Source organism: Pygocentrus nattereri, chromosome 5, assembly GCF_015220715.1.
Source record: "Pygocentrus nattereri isolate fPygNat1 chromosome 5, fPygNat1.pri, whole genome shotgun sequence".
Classification (NCBI taxonomy): domain Eukaryota; kingdom Metazoa; phylum Chordata; class Actinopteri; order Characiformes; family Serrasalmidae; genus Pygocentrus; species Pygocentrus nattereri.
Window position 1 is genome coordinate 24,115,301 of NC_051215.1, and position 18,652 is coordinate 24,133,952.

Genomic DNA, 18,652 nt, shown 5'->3' on the forward strand with positions numbered 1-18,652 from the left:
AGAAATCTTCCACAATGGCATACCACCGAGAGAAAGAACCAAACATCTTAACAAGAGACATCCTGATATGATCTCATGGAACTTTCGACTACTACTCAGAAGGACTGGGCAGTACAACGGTAATGAATAGCAGCATAGTGTTTGAAAATAATGATATTTCAAAATTATGACATGTAAAATTCCTATTCCGCATTTCATCCAAACTCGTTTCAATCATTTATATTCAGACGGCTCACCGACTGGTGGCGTGGAAGCTCTCTGATAGATGGCGCTGACAGAAAGAAGACAGGAAAAGCCTCAAAACTAAGCACGACTGCAGCCCTGCAACAAGAGCTTCAGTCACCACAGAACATGCTTGAGTTCAGCTTTCACTCTAACATCAGCATCATCATATTGCCTGCAATGAAGCTCACAGACTTAATAACTGGACACAGTTTGGGGCTAGTGTGATGATTTGGTCATGCATAGTGTCCCACACGCTAGCACAGTGGGACACTAGCTAGCCTTACTTCTTATCTGCATTAGCCTCACAGCCTCAGTAGAAAACTAAAGAAGTACATTTCAGACACCAAACATGTCTAGGCTGATCAACTACATTTGGGCCCAATCCCATTTCACCCGTCAACCCTACCCCTGAGCCCTTAACCCTCTGTTTTGGGCATGTACATCTAGGGCTAGGGTGTCCCAGTGTGTGTAGAGATAGATGGGTAGGGTGAAGTGTTAGGGCTACGTGGAGGATTTCAGAGTTATGAGAGAAAACAGTAAAAATGGCAAGACGCTGAACAAGAGACCAGAGACACCCACAAATGTGAGAATTTTCTCTGTTACAAATTTACAATAACCACTGTATTATCTTAGTGTAATGTTTCAATGTATTATGCTTTTTTCTCTTTTTAACAACCATAAAAAAAAATCACAAATAGCATGCTAATGTCTCAAAAGCTAGCTAGCTAACTTTCCTGTTCCACCTTAAATAGTCTGGCAGTGCTGATGCCTGAAGCACCAGAATGTAACTGCTGCACCATTTAAGGTGGAACGGGGAAATTCAAATGAGAAGCTGGTGAATATCTGACTTCAGCTTCGTATCACTGAAGAATTAGGGGTGGGTGATAATAAATAATTACCCCCATCTTTGAAGGCGTAGGATGCCCTAAATGTAACGAAAGCCCAGCAGTGAGGAGCTGAACTTTACCCTCCTCTGCTGTCACTGCAGACTGGCAGGGTCACCTGCAGAGCAGCGCTAGTAGCTGTTAATGAAGTGATGCTCTTTTTATTTGAGGGTCCCATTTCAGAGGGAAGATCTCCACCACTGCCCTGTAACTCAGTTCAAAGGGGTTAGGGTGACACTCGAAAACGAGGAGTAGGGGTAAAAAGAAGAAATGGGACAGGGCCTTGGAGTGAGGGGAAAATATATTGTCGATGTCCAAAGAAAAAAAAACAAGTATCTCTAAAACAGTAACTTTTTAGGAGAGGGCAAAAACACTCTTACCTTTCAATGTAAGTCAATGTACAGAGATTTTATTCCAAGTGATTTTAGAGCATTTCTATTGGCCCATTCATCATGACAATATGTGTAAAGGACAACTGGTGCATTGAAATGATGCAGAAAAATAAAAATCAACAAAAATAAAGATACATGGTTTTCTAGGGACAGCGACGATATACATTGGATCATTAACTTTTATTAAAGCTACATTACGTAAGCTCTGGAGACCTCTCTGGTGGAAATGTGTAACTGCATGCAGAAGAGCATTTTGTTACGTGCTTCAGAGTCTCTCATAGAGCTAATAAAGAGAATTTAAAGAGAACACAGTCAACACTTGGGGAAGGGCATGTCTTCTGAGGATGAGAGTGAATTCTCTACTATTGTCATCACATCACCAATATAATGCTCATTTGAGATCTAAACATCGAGCCGGAGCTCATTTTTGAGTCTGTGTGTGATGTTGATGCGTGAAGACGTACGACATGGTGTAAAAAACTCTCGACTCGACATCTCAGGAACTCTCCTGACTCAGTAATGCTACTTCTTTTAACTTTAACAGAAAAAAGTCACACATAGTGCAGCTTACTTTTGCTGTCTGAGCAAAACCTTGTGTCCCCATTTTTGTTTTTTATTACAGAATTGGAAAATGCCATCTGCCCTTTACACTGTGTTTAAATTTCAGAACCAGTGGAGCAAAACAAATGGTCTAAAATTAACTTGGTAAAAATCTTGTTCCATTAATTTTTATTCAAATTTAAGATTTTTTTCCCTTCTCCTATAAATTTACCATTCTGGAGACACAAGGTTTTGTTATGACAATATACTGTATGTCTAATTTCCATAGACAGCACTGACTGTTTAATTTTACCATTTTTAAATGCACTACTTCACTAAAGACAACATCAGTAAAGCACAGATTACAGCAAGATTACTACCATAGCTCAGACTGAATTACAGGTTTGCCACCGGCCACCCACAGCCAGCACTGCACTGTAAACTGCCCGAATTCCCAGCAGTGGGAAGGGATGATGGAGCCTCTCTCTCAATCTCAGAGCCACGTACTGGCACAGCGGTCAGGATTCTTCTCCAATGCATGGATGGATGGTCAAAAAGGTGACTGTAGATCTTATATAGGAACAACCACTGCCCTCTCAGACTCATAAATCAATTTTTTACATCATTAAGCTCTAACTTCAGCTATAATCATTACTCCAGAAGCGCCTCCAACAAGCTATCACTTGCTCTGTTGGCTAAAAGGACTCTGTAATTTAGTCCGTCTGAGTCAGCTGAAGCAGTTCTGTACATGCACAGTGGCGCAGGAGACGAACTAATGCAGGCAAACCAGCTTAAAGTGTTATTCTTTTGAGAGCCGCACCTTTCAGGCAAAACAAAAGCAGATATTCTCAAGTTTGGACGTTGTTAAGATTGTGAATAGAGTCAATGTTGCTCTGACTGAGTGATTCAAGTGACAACCCGTTTTGATTATCATGGAAATGATACCAGTATCTCTTCTGCAATTAACACAAACACTATGACCCATGGTTTATTTTGGAACTTCTTTTTTTCCAAACCCCTGTTAACCCAATAAACAGAGGGAAACACTTCATTTGAAGCCTACCTACCTACCTACCTACCTAAGGACTTCATTACACATGAATAAGCACTGAGTAACATATTTACAAAGCAATACTTGAGCATTTATGAACAGCTTATGTGATTAATCACAAGATGACAAACGATGTTCTATGAAGTGAATAACAGTGTATTGACATAATGGAGCTTGAGGCAGTTGTGGACTGACAGCACATGACCAAGGTGTCCTTGAGTAAGACACCTAACCCCCAATTGCTCCCCAGGCGCCGTAGGTAGGGCTGCCCACCGCTCTGGGCATGTGTGCTCACTGCCCCCTAGTGTGTGGTGTTTCACTTCACGGATGGGTTAAATGCAGAGGTGGAATTTCCCCATCCGTGGGATTAAAAAAGCATCACTTAAACTGAAGTAGCAAGCAAGCAAAATGTATTTATATAGAGCTTTTTACAACAGATGTTGTCACAAAGCAGCTTTACAGAACAATCAGTATTACAGAAAGAAAAAGAAAAGGAAATCCGGCTCCAGGCCCCCATGAGCAATCCAGTGGCAACAGTGGCAAGGAAAAACTCCCTAAAGAGGAAGAAACCTTGAGAGTAACCAAGACTCAGGGGAACCCATTCTCCTAAGTGATGGACACTTTGTTTCATTTATAACACTGTCATAACTATGTCCTTCTCGAGTGATGGAGCTTATACAAGGCTATGCAGAGGCCTAGATAAAGCCATTTTGGTTGCATATATTTACAAAAGTTCAGTTTTTAATGTGTTACCAAAGGAATAAATGTCTCTCACCCTAATGTCAACGCCTTAAAATACCAGGCTTACTATGTTTACTTCATGAAACATTTGTGTCATCTTGCAATTCATGCCATGAGCTGCTCATAAATACTCAACTATTACTTTATAAGCACATAATTCAATACTCATGTGTTATAAAGTTCTTGGTGGTGGACAGTAGCTAAATAAATGTAATTAGTTACTGTACTTAAGTAGTTTTTTCGTGTATCTGTACTGAAGTTTTTCCATTTTTACTTCCACTCCTCTACATTTCAAAGTCAAATATCTGACTTTTTTTTTGAGAAATCTGTCGTTCCTTTTGGTTTCTGTGTGTATGAAAACGTAACATGTCAAAATGAAAGAAGCACAAAGCAAGAACACCAATCAGGGCACAGCGGTCACTTTGTTTTGAGCTTGTTTTGACCTGTTGGTCATACCGACCCAGTGCAGCACACGGTTCAACATCAGCGCAGCCATGTAATATTTTGGGAGAGTCTGTTCAACATAAATGATGAACTAACCTAACTTTGTGTAAATAGAGCACAATATAGAAATATGTCCACATATGCAGTCGTGACTGACGCGGCTTTTTTCTCAATTTATACAAACACCATTTCATTTTATAGTAAATTAGTTTGGGCTGGTTTATGTTTATGAACAGAGGCCTACAGATCAACATAGTAAAGGAGCTCATTTGTGATCCTGAGTTTAAAGCCAGTTTTGTAAATAAAGTTGTAAATAAATCTTAAACTGAAACTTTGCTTGTCTGTAAAAAGTGATTTCAGAGCCACTCGGTTCTCCCTGATGGAAACTGTTTACCTTCAGTGTTTTGTGCTCATGATCGTTTTAATAGACGTCAGCGTCACTAATTAATGACCTTCTATTAAAAGACTGGTTTACCAAGAGAGACACTGGAGGATTTTCATCTAAAATGAGTTCATGAAGCGAGTCTTGTTACAAACATGATAACAGGACATTTGAGCCATAATTAATCTTTTAGAACTTTTACTTTTGAGACTTAAGTACATTTCAAGGCAAATACTTTGTACTTTTACTCAAGTGGAGGTCTAAAGGGAGGAACTTCTACTTTTACTGGAGTAATATTTTAACTCAAGGACATGGTTTGTGGACTTCCACTGCTTAAAACTCAAACACACTAGCACACATTGTATTGTATTGTAGTCACTGCAGGTGGTCATCTAATTCACTGCATTTGTATTCACTATAGAAAAATATGACACCTTATATAAACTGCACAGATGCTCAGAATGTGATATTCATACATCCATATATCCTAGAATATAACATTAACCTCACAATATCATACAAGACAGTGCTACCACAGACACTGAGAGCTGATGTCTTACCTTGAGGAGATGCTGGTTGATCCACTTTGTAAATGTCTTTTTCTGCACTCTGTCTCTTTCATCTGCAAAGACAACAGGCCTGACGTTAGCTGGATTACCACAGCATGCTTTTTAGAGGGGGTTTCAAGGAAAGGTCTGTCCATTTAATGTGAGACAGAACAGTAGAGCCTGACCGATATGAAATTGTGTCTGATATAGACTTTGCAATGCTAAAAATTCTGATAACTGATGATATTGGATCATATTTTATCATATTAAACATAAATATGACTTATGATTGTTTTGAAATCCCTCAAAGGTCAAAGAGAACTCAATAAAAACAGCAGAAACTCAGTGGTAAATAATATACGTGTTGTTGGAGTTACCCAGTTACAAGAGGATGGTAGCAAAGTTTTTCATAATTTCTCTTCATAGAAACTTTTTTGTGCTATAACATGTTATTGACAAATTTATTGTGGTCTCCTCAGACCACAGGACGAGGTTCCAGTAATGCTCCTGGACTGCTTGTCTTCAGCAAACTGTTTCCGGGCTTTCTTGTGCGTCAGCTTCAGAAAGGGCTTCCAGGGACAACAGCCAAGCAGATAGAGTTAACGCATTCTGCGGCTTATGGTCTGAGCACTGACAGGCTGACCTCCCACTTCTTCAACCTCTGCAGCAATGCTGGCAGCCCTCATGTGTCTATTTTTTGAAGCCAACTCCTGGATATGACGCTGAACATGTGGACTTAATTTCTCTGGTCGACCCTGGCGAGGCCTGTTCCGAGTGGAACCTATCCTGGATAACCACTCTATGACCTTGGCCACTGCTATAGCTCAGTTTCAGGGTTTTAGCAATCTTCTTATAGCCTAGGCCATCTTTGTGGAGAGCAACAAGTCTATTTCTCTCCTCAGAGAGTTCTTTGCCATGTTGAATATCCATTAGTTAGTATGAGCGAATTGTACCCAAAACACCAAATTTAACAGCCCTGCTCCCCATTCACATCTAGAAGGGAGGGACAATGACACAACTGGGCACAATTTGGACATGTTCACTGTGAGGTGGACTCACTTGTGTTGCCAGCTATTTAGACATTAATCGCTGTGTGTTGAGTTATTTTAAGAGGACAGTAAATCTGTACGGTTATACAAGCTGCACACTGACTACTTTAAGTTATATCCAAGTTTCATTTCTCTAGTGTCGTCCCATGAAAAAATATAATAAAATATTTGCAGACATGCAGTCAGGCCAATTGGACATGCTAAATTGTCCCTAGGTGTGAGTGTGTGAGTGACTGTCTGTGTCTGTCTGTCTGCCCTGCGATGGAATGGCGACCTGTCCAGGGTGTATCCTGCCTTTCGCCCGAAGACTGCTGGGATAGGCTCCAGCACCCCCCCGCGACTTAGAAAATGGATGGATGGATTTGCAGACATGTGAGGGGTGTACTCAATTTTATGAGATACTGTATGCATAAAAAGTTGCAGTGCTGTGCTTATTGGGATGCTGTAAATTGCACTGTACAGTGATTCATATTGATTGGTTGATAACATCAGATGATCTTGATGATGCAGCTTTTGTTGATCGATATTACCAATAACATGGCAAAGATTTGCACTTTTTGGCGCTATATATCACTATATATTATCTAGACATATTTGTATATATGTATTTAAAGATATTTTCCAGTCACATTTTATGGAGATTATTCCTCTGTGTCATCACTTCACTTCTAGTTCAATGGATAAACATGTTCTCCTGTTACTGCCAATAGAGTTGCACTTACAATGCCAAAGTATGAAACAAAAGTATGATGACCAGCTTGTCCAGAATGTACTTGGTCTGTCAACATATATGTACATTGACAAGGACATAAGATAAGTTATTACACATGGTTTACATTAGGGATGTGCATTCCAGCTCATTTTCGAGTATCCATCAGCAATAATGAACAGGTATCCAGCTGACAGCAGGGAAGGGAAAACTAACAACACAAAGTAAAACAACGTCCGCCCACAGTGACTGGTTAATAAAATTCATATCTTTCAATATTGATACATATCACAATAAATGTCAATTCATTATTTCTTTCAGGTTTGAAGGCAGATTTTTTTTCTTCTGGGTGGTTAATTTCGGTTTTAAACTATCCTTTATGCTCAGCACGCGACAAACACTCACAAACAGTGGAACATCTCACAGATGTGCCAGAAGACGGTGGGAGAAAGTGTCTGCTGAGTTGTTTTTAATCAGCTGGAAAAGCACAGCTGCAATTTTTGCAATAGTCATAATTTAAGAAAAAATATTTTTGTCTGGTGACACTCACCGGCCACTTTATTAGGTACACCTGTTCAATTGCTTGTTAACACAAATAGCTAATCAGCCAATCACACGGCCGCAACTCAATGCATTTCAGCATGTAGAGGTGGTCAAGACAACTTGCTGAAGTGCAGACCGAGCATCAGAATGGGGGAAGAAAGGTGTTTCAAGTGACTTTGAACATGGCTTGGTTGTTGGTGCCAGACGGGCTGGTCTGAGTATTTCAGAAACTGCTGATCTACTGGGATTTTCACGCACAACCATCTCTAGGGTTTACAGAGAACGGTCAGAAAAAGAGGAAATATGAGTGAGCGGCAGTTGTGTGGATGAAAATGCCTTGTTGATGTGAGAGGTCAGAGGAGAATGGGCAGACTGGTTCCAGATGATAGAAAGGCAACAGGAACTCAAATAACCAACCAAAATCTCTGAGGAATGTTTCCAACACCTTGTTGAAAGTATGCCACGGAGAATTAAGGCAGTTCTGAAGGCAAAAGAGGGTCCAACCTTTTACTAGCAAGGTGTACCTAAGCTTAAAGCGCTACTTTTGTTTCCTGTTTGATCTACAATATCATCAGTTCGTCGTGCTGCAAGTGACGGAGTGCTGCTTCAAGTTAGCCAGCAGCTAAAAACAGCTTGCCTGGGAAGAGCGTTCTCCTGCTCTCCAATGCCTCACAGCTTCCTCAGTTTACTTTCCTTTAAATCAAGGCTGTAACTCACATGAACCCACTTCTTTCATTCATTTTCATTGCTTGGGAATGCACTTGAGTTGTTCCAACAGCAGCGATACATTCATGATTATATGACAAAAACCAAATGGTTGAAATAATGATGGGAAAATAAAATCGTTTATTATATTTATAACATACTGTATGATACCGAAAGTTCTGTATTCTAAAGTTATGTTTACCACTCATTACTAGCCCATGGTAAACTAACAGACACCATGACCAGGGCAGCTTTAGCGGAACCACAACAGATTCTGAAAGCCGCCTCCGTCCATCACGTCCTTCTAATGCTGCACACCAGTGTGTGGTTTCCTCACCGACGGACATCACACTTTCTCTCAGAGAACATGGATGAGTCTGTTGTATGGCTTGAGGATGTTTGCTTTTGATATGGTACACCTTTCTAGTTTTGCTACCATCCTCTTGTAAAGCAGTCCGGAACGACACTATTTTTAGCTGCATGTTTCTTTTTTCGGTTGGCCTTTCCAGCTTAACCAGTTATCTACTGCATCCAGATGCATACAATTAAAACTTGAATTTCAACTGGAATGACAAATCTATTCAAATGGGATTGATTTTTTAAATGAAATAAAAATGATCCCTTTTTACCGACAGCTATAGTTCAACAATGGTTTGTTTGTCAGTTAACAGTTAACTGGTTAATCATTTAGGCCTACATCCCGAATTAAAAAATAAGCGAAAGAAATCGTCAGATTTCTACTCTGGATGAGTAAAAGAGGCTGCCTCGGATTAGCCAGCAAGCTAACACTAGCTAACTGGTATCATCTAATGCTAATGAAGACATGTTGTCATCTAAATGAGGTCTTTTCACCTCAGTGGACAACATTCTGATATGTTAGTTTGTCAGAGATGTGTACTTTCACAGTGGATCAGCTAATGTATGTTAGTTAGTCTTGTTAAGGAAAAAGCCACACAAGTGCCGACCGCCCATCTCGGCCTTCACAGCCGCACATTTAACAACACATTCTTGGCCACACGTTCACGTTCAGACACTCACATGTCACAGCAGCAAAGTGTAATATGATATAGGCCTTGGTAATATTGTGATACATGATGAAAACCTCATATCTCCAAAATGGTAACTTTACAGGAGAAGGAAAAAACATACTTTACTTTTAATGTAAGTCAATGGAACCAGGCGTCTTTACAAGTCATGAGTTGCTTCTTTTAGTCCATTCATCATGAAATTTACACACAATGTAAAGGGTAACAGGTATTTTCAAATTATGTCAAAAACTGAAAAATGACAAAAGTGAAGATATGGGGTTTTCTTCGGACAACAGCGATATTGTTATTGTGATGTATTACATCACTACACAGCAGAAGTGGGCAATATTTTCAGGAGAGGAGGCAGACGCACATGCTGAGATAGCATAGGGCAAACACAGGGCTTATAAAACACAGGGATAATGAGGGACAGGCGGAAAACAGGTGGCGACAATCAGGGGCAGAGTCACAAAACAAGGGGCCGGACTAGGAAACCAAAACAAAGAGCATGTGGACTAGACCCAAACAAGTGCACATGGACCAGACTGGGAGGGGCCAATCGTGACATACACGATATGCCTCATTTATTTTTTTCTGAAATTTAATAAGTTGAAACAAAAAAATAAAATGAGCAGTGCCCCTAGAACTGGGCAACCTGACAAAATTTATCGTTATCATGATAATTTACATCACAACATGTCACAATATGCTTTTCTGATTCAGTTCATTAATACCCAACTAAATGTTTGGCTAAAATTGAGGATAATTAGTCCCATTTAATTGGATTCACTGCAGTACAGTGTGTGAAAGGCTGAATATATGTCATTAGATTTTTCCATATCGCTCACCTCTAAGTGGTACATATCAAAAACAGTATTATAGTAATATTTAATAATATTTATTATTAGTAGTTTTTATTATTACTATTATGATTGTATTCAATATTTTACAAATGCACTGCATTGAATTAAACAGGCCTAACTATGCTCTCTTTGTAATAAGATCACTTATAAAGTGATATGTACTGATATCCACGATATGCTTAGAAAAGCATACTGTGACATAATTTATCACAATAACATTAAAATATCATCATATTGTCCACTCTGACCACACAATATACTTTTCCTGGATACTGTCAGAACATCTACATCATTGACCAACTAAACATTTCCTAACGCTTTGACGTTTGATCGGCACTGCAGACTCCAAACAGATGAGGCTCACCAGTTTTACAATTAAAATAAGCTGAAAAACGCAAACCTTTCCACTCATTTGTTTTTAAGAGCTCTGTTTTTGACAGCATGTCTTTTAAAACAGGCCACGTTGGCACTTCACTACTCCAACCAGTAGTTAAAATAAAAAAAACTACAAAAATGTGTGAAACAATCGTCTTCCTGAGCTGATTTTCTCTGTTCTGATGAGCTTACAAGTCATTTACATAAATATCCGATTGGATAAACAGGAACACAGCACTGCTGCCGATGCCGTGCCAGTTCTTGTACGTCACTGAATGACTGGTTTGCATTTCCATACGTTATTCAGCTTCATGTTCAGAATTTTCTTGAATTCTCTGGCCAGTCTGCTGAAATTCTCACATCTGGTCTGCAGCCCACCAGCTGAAGACCCCAAGTTTGTTCCTAAAGGATGGTATACGAGTCTCATTTTGCTTTTCATCAGGACAACTTGCAGTTTGCGTCCTCAGAGAAGAAAACAGATAATTATAGAAAGCTATAGCGAAAAAAACTCAACCTCCACGAAGCTTTGGTTCCATTACATACCGCTCCTGACCACACTATTTTCTGTTTCCCGTAACCACGGCGACAAGCCGGCCCACATCCATGCCACAGACACAGAAGGACGAGTGTCCCAGTTTTAGAATGGGGATACAGAGAGGCTTTTATCTCGCATCGGAGCCTTCACAGTTACTGTACTGTTTAAATAGCCTTATTCAAACAGTATTGATAAAGGCTGCAACACCAAGACCAGTACCAAGTACCACGAGGAAATAAATGTTCTACATTAGTCCTATTGAAACAAACATTAAACCCAGATTTTCTCAGTTTAAATAGTGTTGCATCGACAGATTAATTCTACAGTCTCTAAATCATCTCACCCAGGTCTTATCTGATTATCATTTACATTAAAAATGGTAAGATGCCATGATTTTCTGGCACAGTTCTCTGGTATATCATCACTGAGAAACCTGCTTAGTAAGAGTTGGTGATGCATCTGAAGCCCTTTCTCTTCTAAAGGCTCCATCACAGAAATCTAGGACAGGAAATATCTATGAATACACCTCCTGATGCCTGAGACATCGTTTTACGAAAGCTTTGAGAAGGTTTGGTACTTTAAGCACACTTTTCATTAACATCTCGGCCACTGGATTATGGAGAAAAAAGTTGTCCTTTCAGTTTTAAGCTGGGAAATTCAAACCAATAACACAGAGCCTGTGAAGTGCCTGTAGACCAGTTAGATTATGTGACATCACAACCACAACTAACTGGAAGTCTATCACACTACGTTCATCATTCACGCCGTGAACCGGAAAATATGAATATACTGGTGTTATACGCCAAAAAACACATCTGAACATCAAATTATAGAAAAATGATTGCGATTTTTCCATATGGAAAAATATATTCCAAATGTATTTATCAAATATATTTTTGCAATATATGAAAATGGCCAAAAATGTATTTGTATAAAATGAAATATATTTTCAATTGCATTTATTTGTTACTATATTGTGCATGTAGTTTTAACTATAAAATATATATGAGCTGAATGGACGGTACTGTGTTCTGCATTAGACTTTGCGATAACCATGCATGTATGTATGCAGTAAGACGCTCACACAAAATGTTGGTCGAATAATCAAGATACCAAATCATAACTGCATCAAATCATAAGTTGTATTGTATAAGCAGTTTTCAGTCGTTGGCATAGTTTGAAAGTGTCTGTTGCCCTTTATATTGTGTATAGATTTCATGATGAATGCACCAAAAGAAACGGCCCAAAATGACTTGGGAAAAAGTCTGGTTCCATTGACTTCCATTAAAAGCAAAGCGGGTTCTTTCCTTCTCTTGTAAAGTTACCATTTTGGAGACATATGGTTGTGGTTGATTTGGTGAGATTTAAGATTGAGACACTGGAATGAAAATTTGATCTTAGAATTGAAGTTGCGATTCAATATTCTCTTCAAATCTCTCAGCCCTGGATGTGACAGCGATGACAACAAACACCAACTGCTCAATCCTGCACGACATCTTAAAAACCACAACAACATGCAATCAAAGTCGTCCGCAGCCTCTGGCAGATCATCAATGACAAGCCGCAGGACTTGACAGAGAGAAAGCGAGAGAGAGAGAGAGAGAGAGAGAGAGCGCGAGAGAGAGAGCGCGAGAGAGAGCGAGAGCGTTTGCGAGAGAGCGAGAGTAAGAGAGAGAAAGCAAGAGACAGAGAGTGAGAGAGAAAGAGCGAGAGAGAGCATCAGAGGAGTAGAAGCAGGAAGTGGAGGAAGACAAGCAGAGCTACTGACCCATGCAACACATGGACATCACCAGGTGAGCCCTGAGCTCCCCGCCACTCTTCATGAGCTTTAACATCCTCAGCTCGTCCTGCGCGTCCCACCGTACAGCCCGCATGGGCGCTCCATACAGCCCTGCTGCTGAAGGACAGACTCCAGCCTGACTCAACGCCTTCAGGCAGCAACTCCCTCCGTCTGCCTGTCCCTCTCTCTCAGCTTCAGAACAAGTCGAGTCAGGTTTTCCAGCGTCATGCTGTGAGCAAAAAGCTCCGCCGCATGGCCAAATGTTTACTCAAGACATGCGCGCTCCACTTCCTCCTACTGCGAACAGGAGACAGAGACACACAGGGCTGTGGTCTGCCTTCTGGACCTTCCCAAAGAGCCGAGAAGGAGGAGAAGAAGGAGGCTGAGTGACCTTCTGGACTGTTTAATCAGCTGGGAGCACGTAGGTTGCGTCTATTAGAGACTGTACGGAGTGCTGACATGAAAGCTTAAAGCGTAATGCCACCAATATTTTCTAATTTTCTGCATAGTTAAACCAGGTCATTCAGGTTTGGCGTGAGACGCTCTGTTCTTGAGAAGCCTACTGAGTCAACATTTTTTACAGTGGTGGTGATAAGAATCACACCACTGAGTCCTGTAAAAGCTCAGTTATCACAGGAAATGGTTATGAATTCACTGCCTGATAACTCAGGTATTGCCTTATAGTTCTGAAATAAGAATTCGGACTAAAACTTCTTCTGAGTGTAGCCTTAGAGGGGAGCTCCATCATTTTTAAACAGTCTGGTGGTGATAGGAACCAGACGTCCACCTCTAAAAGCTAAAAGCATTACAAACACTTTACCTGATGCCTGAGACACGTTTTATGTTCATTTTAGAATATGTTCTTGGCCTAAAATGTGATTTTTAAAATCTACTCATGGTGGAGGGATATATGTGCACTGTGAGGCAAAATAGTCCCCAAAGAAAAGGTATTTCAGATTAATCACTATTTTCCCATCATCAACATTGTAAACACTTAGAAGACACATGTAGGTCACTGATGGTTTTGGATAGTAATTAAAATGGCTATATTTGTGTTGTAGTCATGGTGACCCTGGTTCCTATCACCACCACTGTAAAGACATCTGAGTCTGTAAGTTTCTGTACAATTAATGATTTCATGCCAAACCACATTGAGGGGTTTGACTTTCAGCCAAGATATGTTTGATATACAGAGTTTGCTTCTTAAGCTCTGTCCTGGTCTTTTTTGTGATTTATTATTGGATTTGTATATGATATGTATTATACTCTTCTTTGAAATTATTTAAGATTTAAAGGTGAGTTGTGCTGACTTTTCAAAATTTCTCCACAATTCAGTGATCGAGATGTAAACAGTCATTCAGAGTGGTTTGGTGTGAAATGGTTGATTGTAGAGACTCGGATTCCTTTACAGTGGTGGTGATAGAAACCACTGGTCACCATGACTACAACACAAATATAGCTGATAATAGTTCATGGTAGAAAAATGATAAATCTGGAAAAAAAAATGTTTCAGGCCAAAACCCTCCAAACTACCACAAGCATTAAACTCTTCAGACATCTGCTTCTTATCACCACCACTGCACTATGATCAAAACCTTCTCTAGAAGGGAGCATTTCACATCAAACCACTCTGAACGACTTTACATCTTGATGACTGAATTATGCAGAAATTCTGAAAAATACATCAACGTTCTGGAAATCCGTTTTATGTCATTTCAAACAGACTAGCTAATGTGGTTTCTGATAATGTATGACCGGCTGCAATGCTATAAATCCATATTCAGATGATGAATTAAAGATACCAAGGATGCTAAGACTTCTGGCTGGTAATTGTTATTAATGATGGTTATTAATACACAGAAAAACCACAAATCACAGACAACCCCCCCCCAAAAAGACACCAAAAAGAGCAATGTTTTATATAAACATATAAAGCAGGTCTGATTAGGGCTAGTGTGAAGTTCATATGCATACTGTAAACCATAATAAACAAAGTTGGCAGCTTGAGTACCTCACTAAAAAGGGTAACCATTGGCTAACAAACATGCTTGTAGGCCATGGTTGAATGTAGAGACTCAGCGGTGGTCATTTACAGTGGTGATAGGAACCAGGGGTCGCCATGACTACAACACACATACAGACATTTTATTTACTATCCAGAACCACCAGTGAACCTAAACATATGGAACGTTGATGATGGTAAAATACTGGTAAATCTTTTCTTTGGGGAATATTTGGCTTCAATGTGTCCCTCAGATTTTAAAACTTCCATTTTAGGCAAAAACTGATTATAAAATGAACAAGAAGCAATGTCTCCAGTATCAAGTAAAGCAGTTGGAATGATTTCAATGTAATGACTTTCTGTGAGGGAGCTTTTAGAGGTGGACGTCTGGTTCCTATCACCACCACTGTGAACAATTCTGACTCTAAGTTTCTATAGAACGGAGCGTTTCAGACCAAACCACTCTGAATGACTGTTTATATCTTAACCATTGAATTATAGAGAAATTTAGAAAAACTAGAGGTGCTCCCCTCCAAGGCTACACTCAACAGAAGCAACATGAAGGTTAAAAAAAAAAAAGAGTCACATATAGCCCACCTCAGCACAGTGTCATAATATTAATATTACTAAATATTCTAGCTGTGATAATGCTGTAAACTACATTAATGAAGGTTTCATCTCTGTTGACTCTGGAAATTGGCATTCTACGCTGTAGACTGGGGTTCAATCCCCAACTGGTTAAGCACCCTACACTATACCAATAAGAGTCCTTGGGCAAGACTCCCAACACTACCATCGCCTACTTGTGTAAAATGACCAAACTGTAAGTCGCTCTGGATAAGAGCGTTAGCCAAATGCCATAAATGTAAATTCACGGAATTATGCATCACTAAGTCGAGATACCGGAAAACCAGCTGCACTCCTTGTGTCCTTGTGTACAATTCCAAAAATGCCCCTTAGGTTGAAATAAAAGCTTGCCTAGTCAAAGGTGAGTTATCGGAAATGAAATGAACCCTTTAACTGAAATATTACTGTCACATTTACAGCTGTTGATTGTTTAAGTGTAAATAATTTAACACATCCTCTACAGAGAACACAATACTGTACATTTTAATGCACAATTACAGGTTTTTTGTTGAAAATAACAAATACATATTTTAACTTTTATTCAATAAACAAATTCTTCTTTTTAAATTCTTTTCAATAAAAAACTCAGCAAATAAACTGTGCAGAAAATGCCATATTTAAGTGTAGTAGAGGATATGTAAATAGACCAGGGGTGTTCAAATGTTTGCATACGACTGTGTGGATCTGTCGGTTAAAACTTTCAATCCTACATCTGAATGTGTCTCTTTCTCAGTTACATTAAAGGCTAATCCAGGAACAGCATCACTTAATACATGAAGTCTCAGAGGGCATGTCTTTAATGCTCACAGTACACAGAACCAAACCAACTGTGCCCATGAACCAAGAGTTCAGAGCGCTGCCTTTATCATCAGGGTCATATGACCGCTGATCGTATTTAAAAGTGAAGCTGAACATGCAAAGTGGTTGCAGTTGAGTGACAACAGATGGTTTAACCTGCTCTTTATCATGAGCCTCTGAGTCTATCCCATTAAAGAACAAAAAGGACATGCTTCCTGCAGCAGTTTTACAGTAGAAAGGATTGCAAACAAGAATGTGGCTGTAATTTAATCCAATCTGCCTGATAAACCAGACTGTAGTCCATCTGTTTCTCTGCATATTTTGTTAGCCCCTTTTACCCTGTTCTTCAGTGGTCAGGACCCCCATGGACTCTCACAGAGCAGGTACTGTTTGGGTGGTGGATCATTCGCAGCACTGCAGTAACACTGATGTGGTGGTGGTGTGTTAGTGTGTGTTGTGCTGGTCTGAGTGGATCAGACACCGTAGTGCTGCTGGAGTTTTTAAACACTGTGTCCACTCACTGTCCACTCTATTAGACACTCCTACCTTGGTGGTCCACCTTGTAGATGTAAAGTCGGAGGCGATAGCTCATCTGCTGCTGCACAGTTTGTGTTGGTCATCCTCTAGTTCTTCATCAGTGGTCACAGGACGCTGAGCACAGGACACTGTTGGCGGGATATTTTTGGTTGGTGGACTATTCTCAGTCCAGCAGTGACACTGAGGCACTGAAAAACTCCTGATCCACTCAGACAAGCACAACACACACTAACACACCACCACCATGTCAGTGTTACTGCAGTAATGAGAAAGATCCACCACCCAAATAGTACCTGCTCTGTAAGGGTCCATGGGGGTCCTGACAACTGAAGAACAGGGTAAAAGGGGGCTAACAAAGTATCAGAGAAACAGATGGACTACAGTCTGTAACTGCAGAACTACAAAGTGCAGCTATAGAGTAAGTGGACCTGATCAAATGGACAATGAGCATCAAAACAAGGAGATAGTCATAATGTAATGCCTGATCTGTGTATAAATCTTCCTCCTCCAAAGAACTAACAGTGAAATTTTGGGAGAAGGGTGCCCTCTTGAGGATTGAGAACATTTCAACGCTTTCCTTGGTTCACTTCTTCTCTTCATTTCTGTTTTGAAATGATGCACAAACTGCTCAACGTTGCAATAAAGTAAATGAGCTCGACTTGTTTTTTGTCAAAGTATATTGGTAGCAAAAGTCACCAGCGCTCATAAATTCCTCAGCTCAAGTCCACCCTAACAGGGCAACACCTGAGCTGGTTTACATCTGTGCCTCCGTGACAATAACCACATCAAGACCAGACGCAATGATCATCACTGCTTTATAATCAGCTGATTAAACTAGCTGGACTATAATCATAAACACATCACGCCTCATAAATTCCAGAAGCCTGGGTGACTCTCGTAGATCTTTCTCCTCTAATCTCTCTTATCTGAGTCTAATCTGTGCCTGGTCGGAGGGGGGTGGGGGAGTGCTTCTTTAAATGCAATACTCTTTAGAATTTCACAAAGCCATGTCAGTTTCATTTAGGACAATTACAGGGACGCATGTAAATGTAGGGCCATCAAAAAAGGTCAGAACAGATACATATGGTTTTGTATGTTAGAGAAAAATGGACAAAAGTTTTACCCAAAAATATAATATAAAATAGAAATATATAAAATATAAAAATAAAGATTATATGGGTAGTGCTGTTGCCTCATAGCAAGAAGGGCCTGGGTTCAATTCCCCAGTGGGGTGAAGGGGGTTCTTTGTTGTGCTCTGTGTGGAGTTTGCATGTTCTCCCCATGTCTGTGTGGGTTTCCTCTGGGTTCTCCGGTTTCCTCCCACAGTCCAAAGACCTGTGGTCAGGCCGATTAGACACGCTAAATTGCCCCTAGGTGTGCATGTGTGTGTATGTCTGTTTGCCCTGAGATGCCAGGTTGCATTCTGCTTTCCATCTAGTGACTGCTGGAATAGGCTCCAGCTCCCCCCTAGACCCAGAAGGATAAGCGACTTCAAAAGGTGTGTGTGTATGGGAGGCACTACTGCCCCAGGGATTCCCCTCCTCACCTCCAAAAGTCCCTCTCATCACAGTTTTGAGAGCTTGTGGTTAATAATGACATTAATCATAATTAGTAGCCTTTTTTAGGTCCTCTGCTCATGAGCTGTGTTTACATGCAAACACTTTTGCCAATCCGATTGAATTCAATCCAATTACTGATTAACACTGAAGTGTTTATATTCACTCTACTCAACAATCTGATGAAACATTTCTGCTTACATGCTCACTACAAGTAATCTGATCCAAAATTAAACACATGTGTAGAGAAGCGCTTAGTGTAGATGTTACCATGACAGCGAGCATCACGTGAGTCCAGCCAGAGTGCGATGAGCAGCAGTGAGCAGTGCTTGTGTTTT

The 18,652-nt window shown here is 40.2% G+C and overlaps 1 protein-coding gene across 4 annotated transcripts in view; it reads right to left on the bottom strand.

Annotated features, from left to right (window-relative positions):
* Positions 1-18,652, bottom strand: part of dst (dystonin) — a 273,589-nt gene that overhangs the window by 187,297 nt on the left and 67,640 nt on the right. For all 4 annotated transcript variants that reach the window (XM_037538377.1, XM_037538378.1, XM_037538379.1 and 1 more), the window contains one exon: positions 5,220-5,281. In XM_037538377.1, coding sequence (XP_037394274.1) covers positions 5,220-5,281 — 62 coding nt within the window. The remainder of the gene's footprint in view (positions 1-5,219; positions 5,282-18,652) is intronic.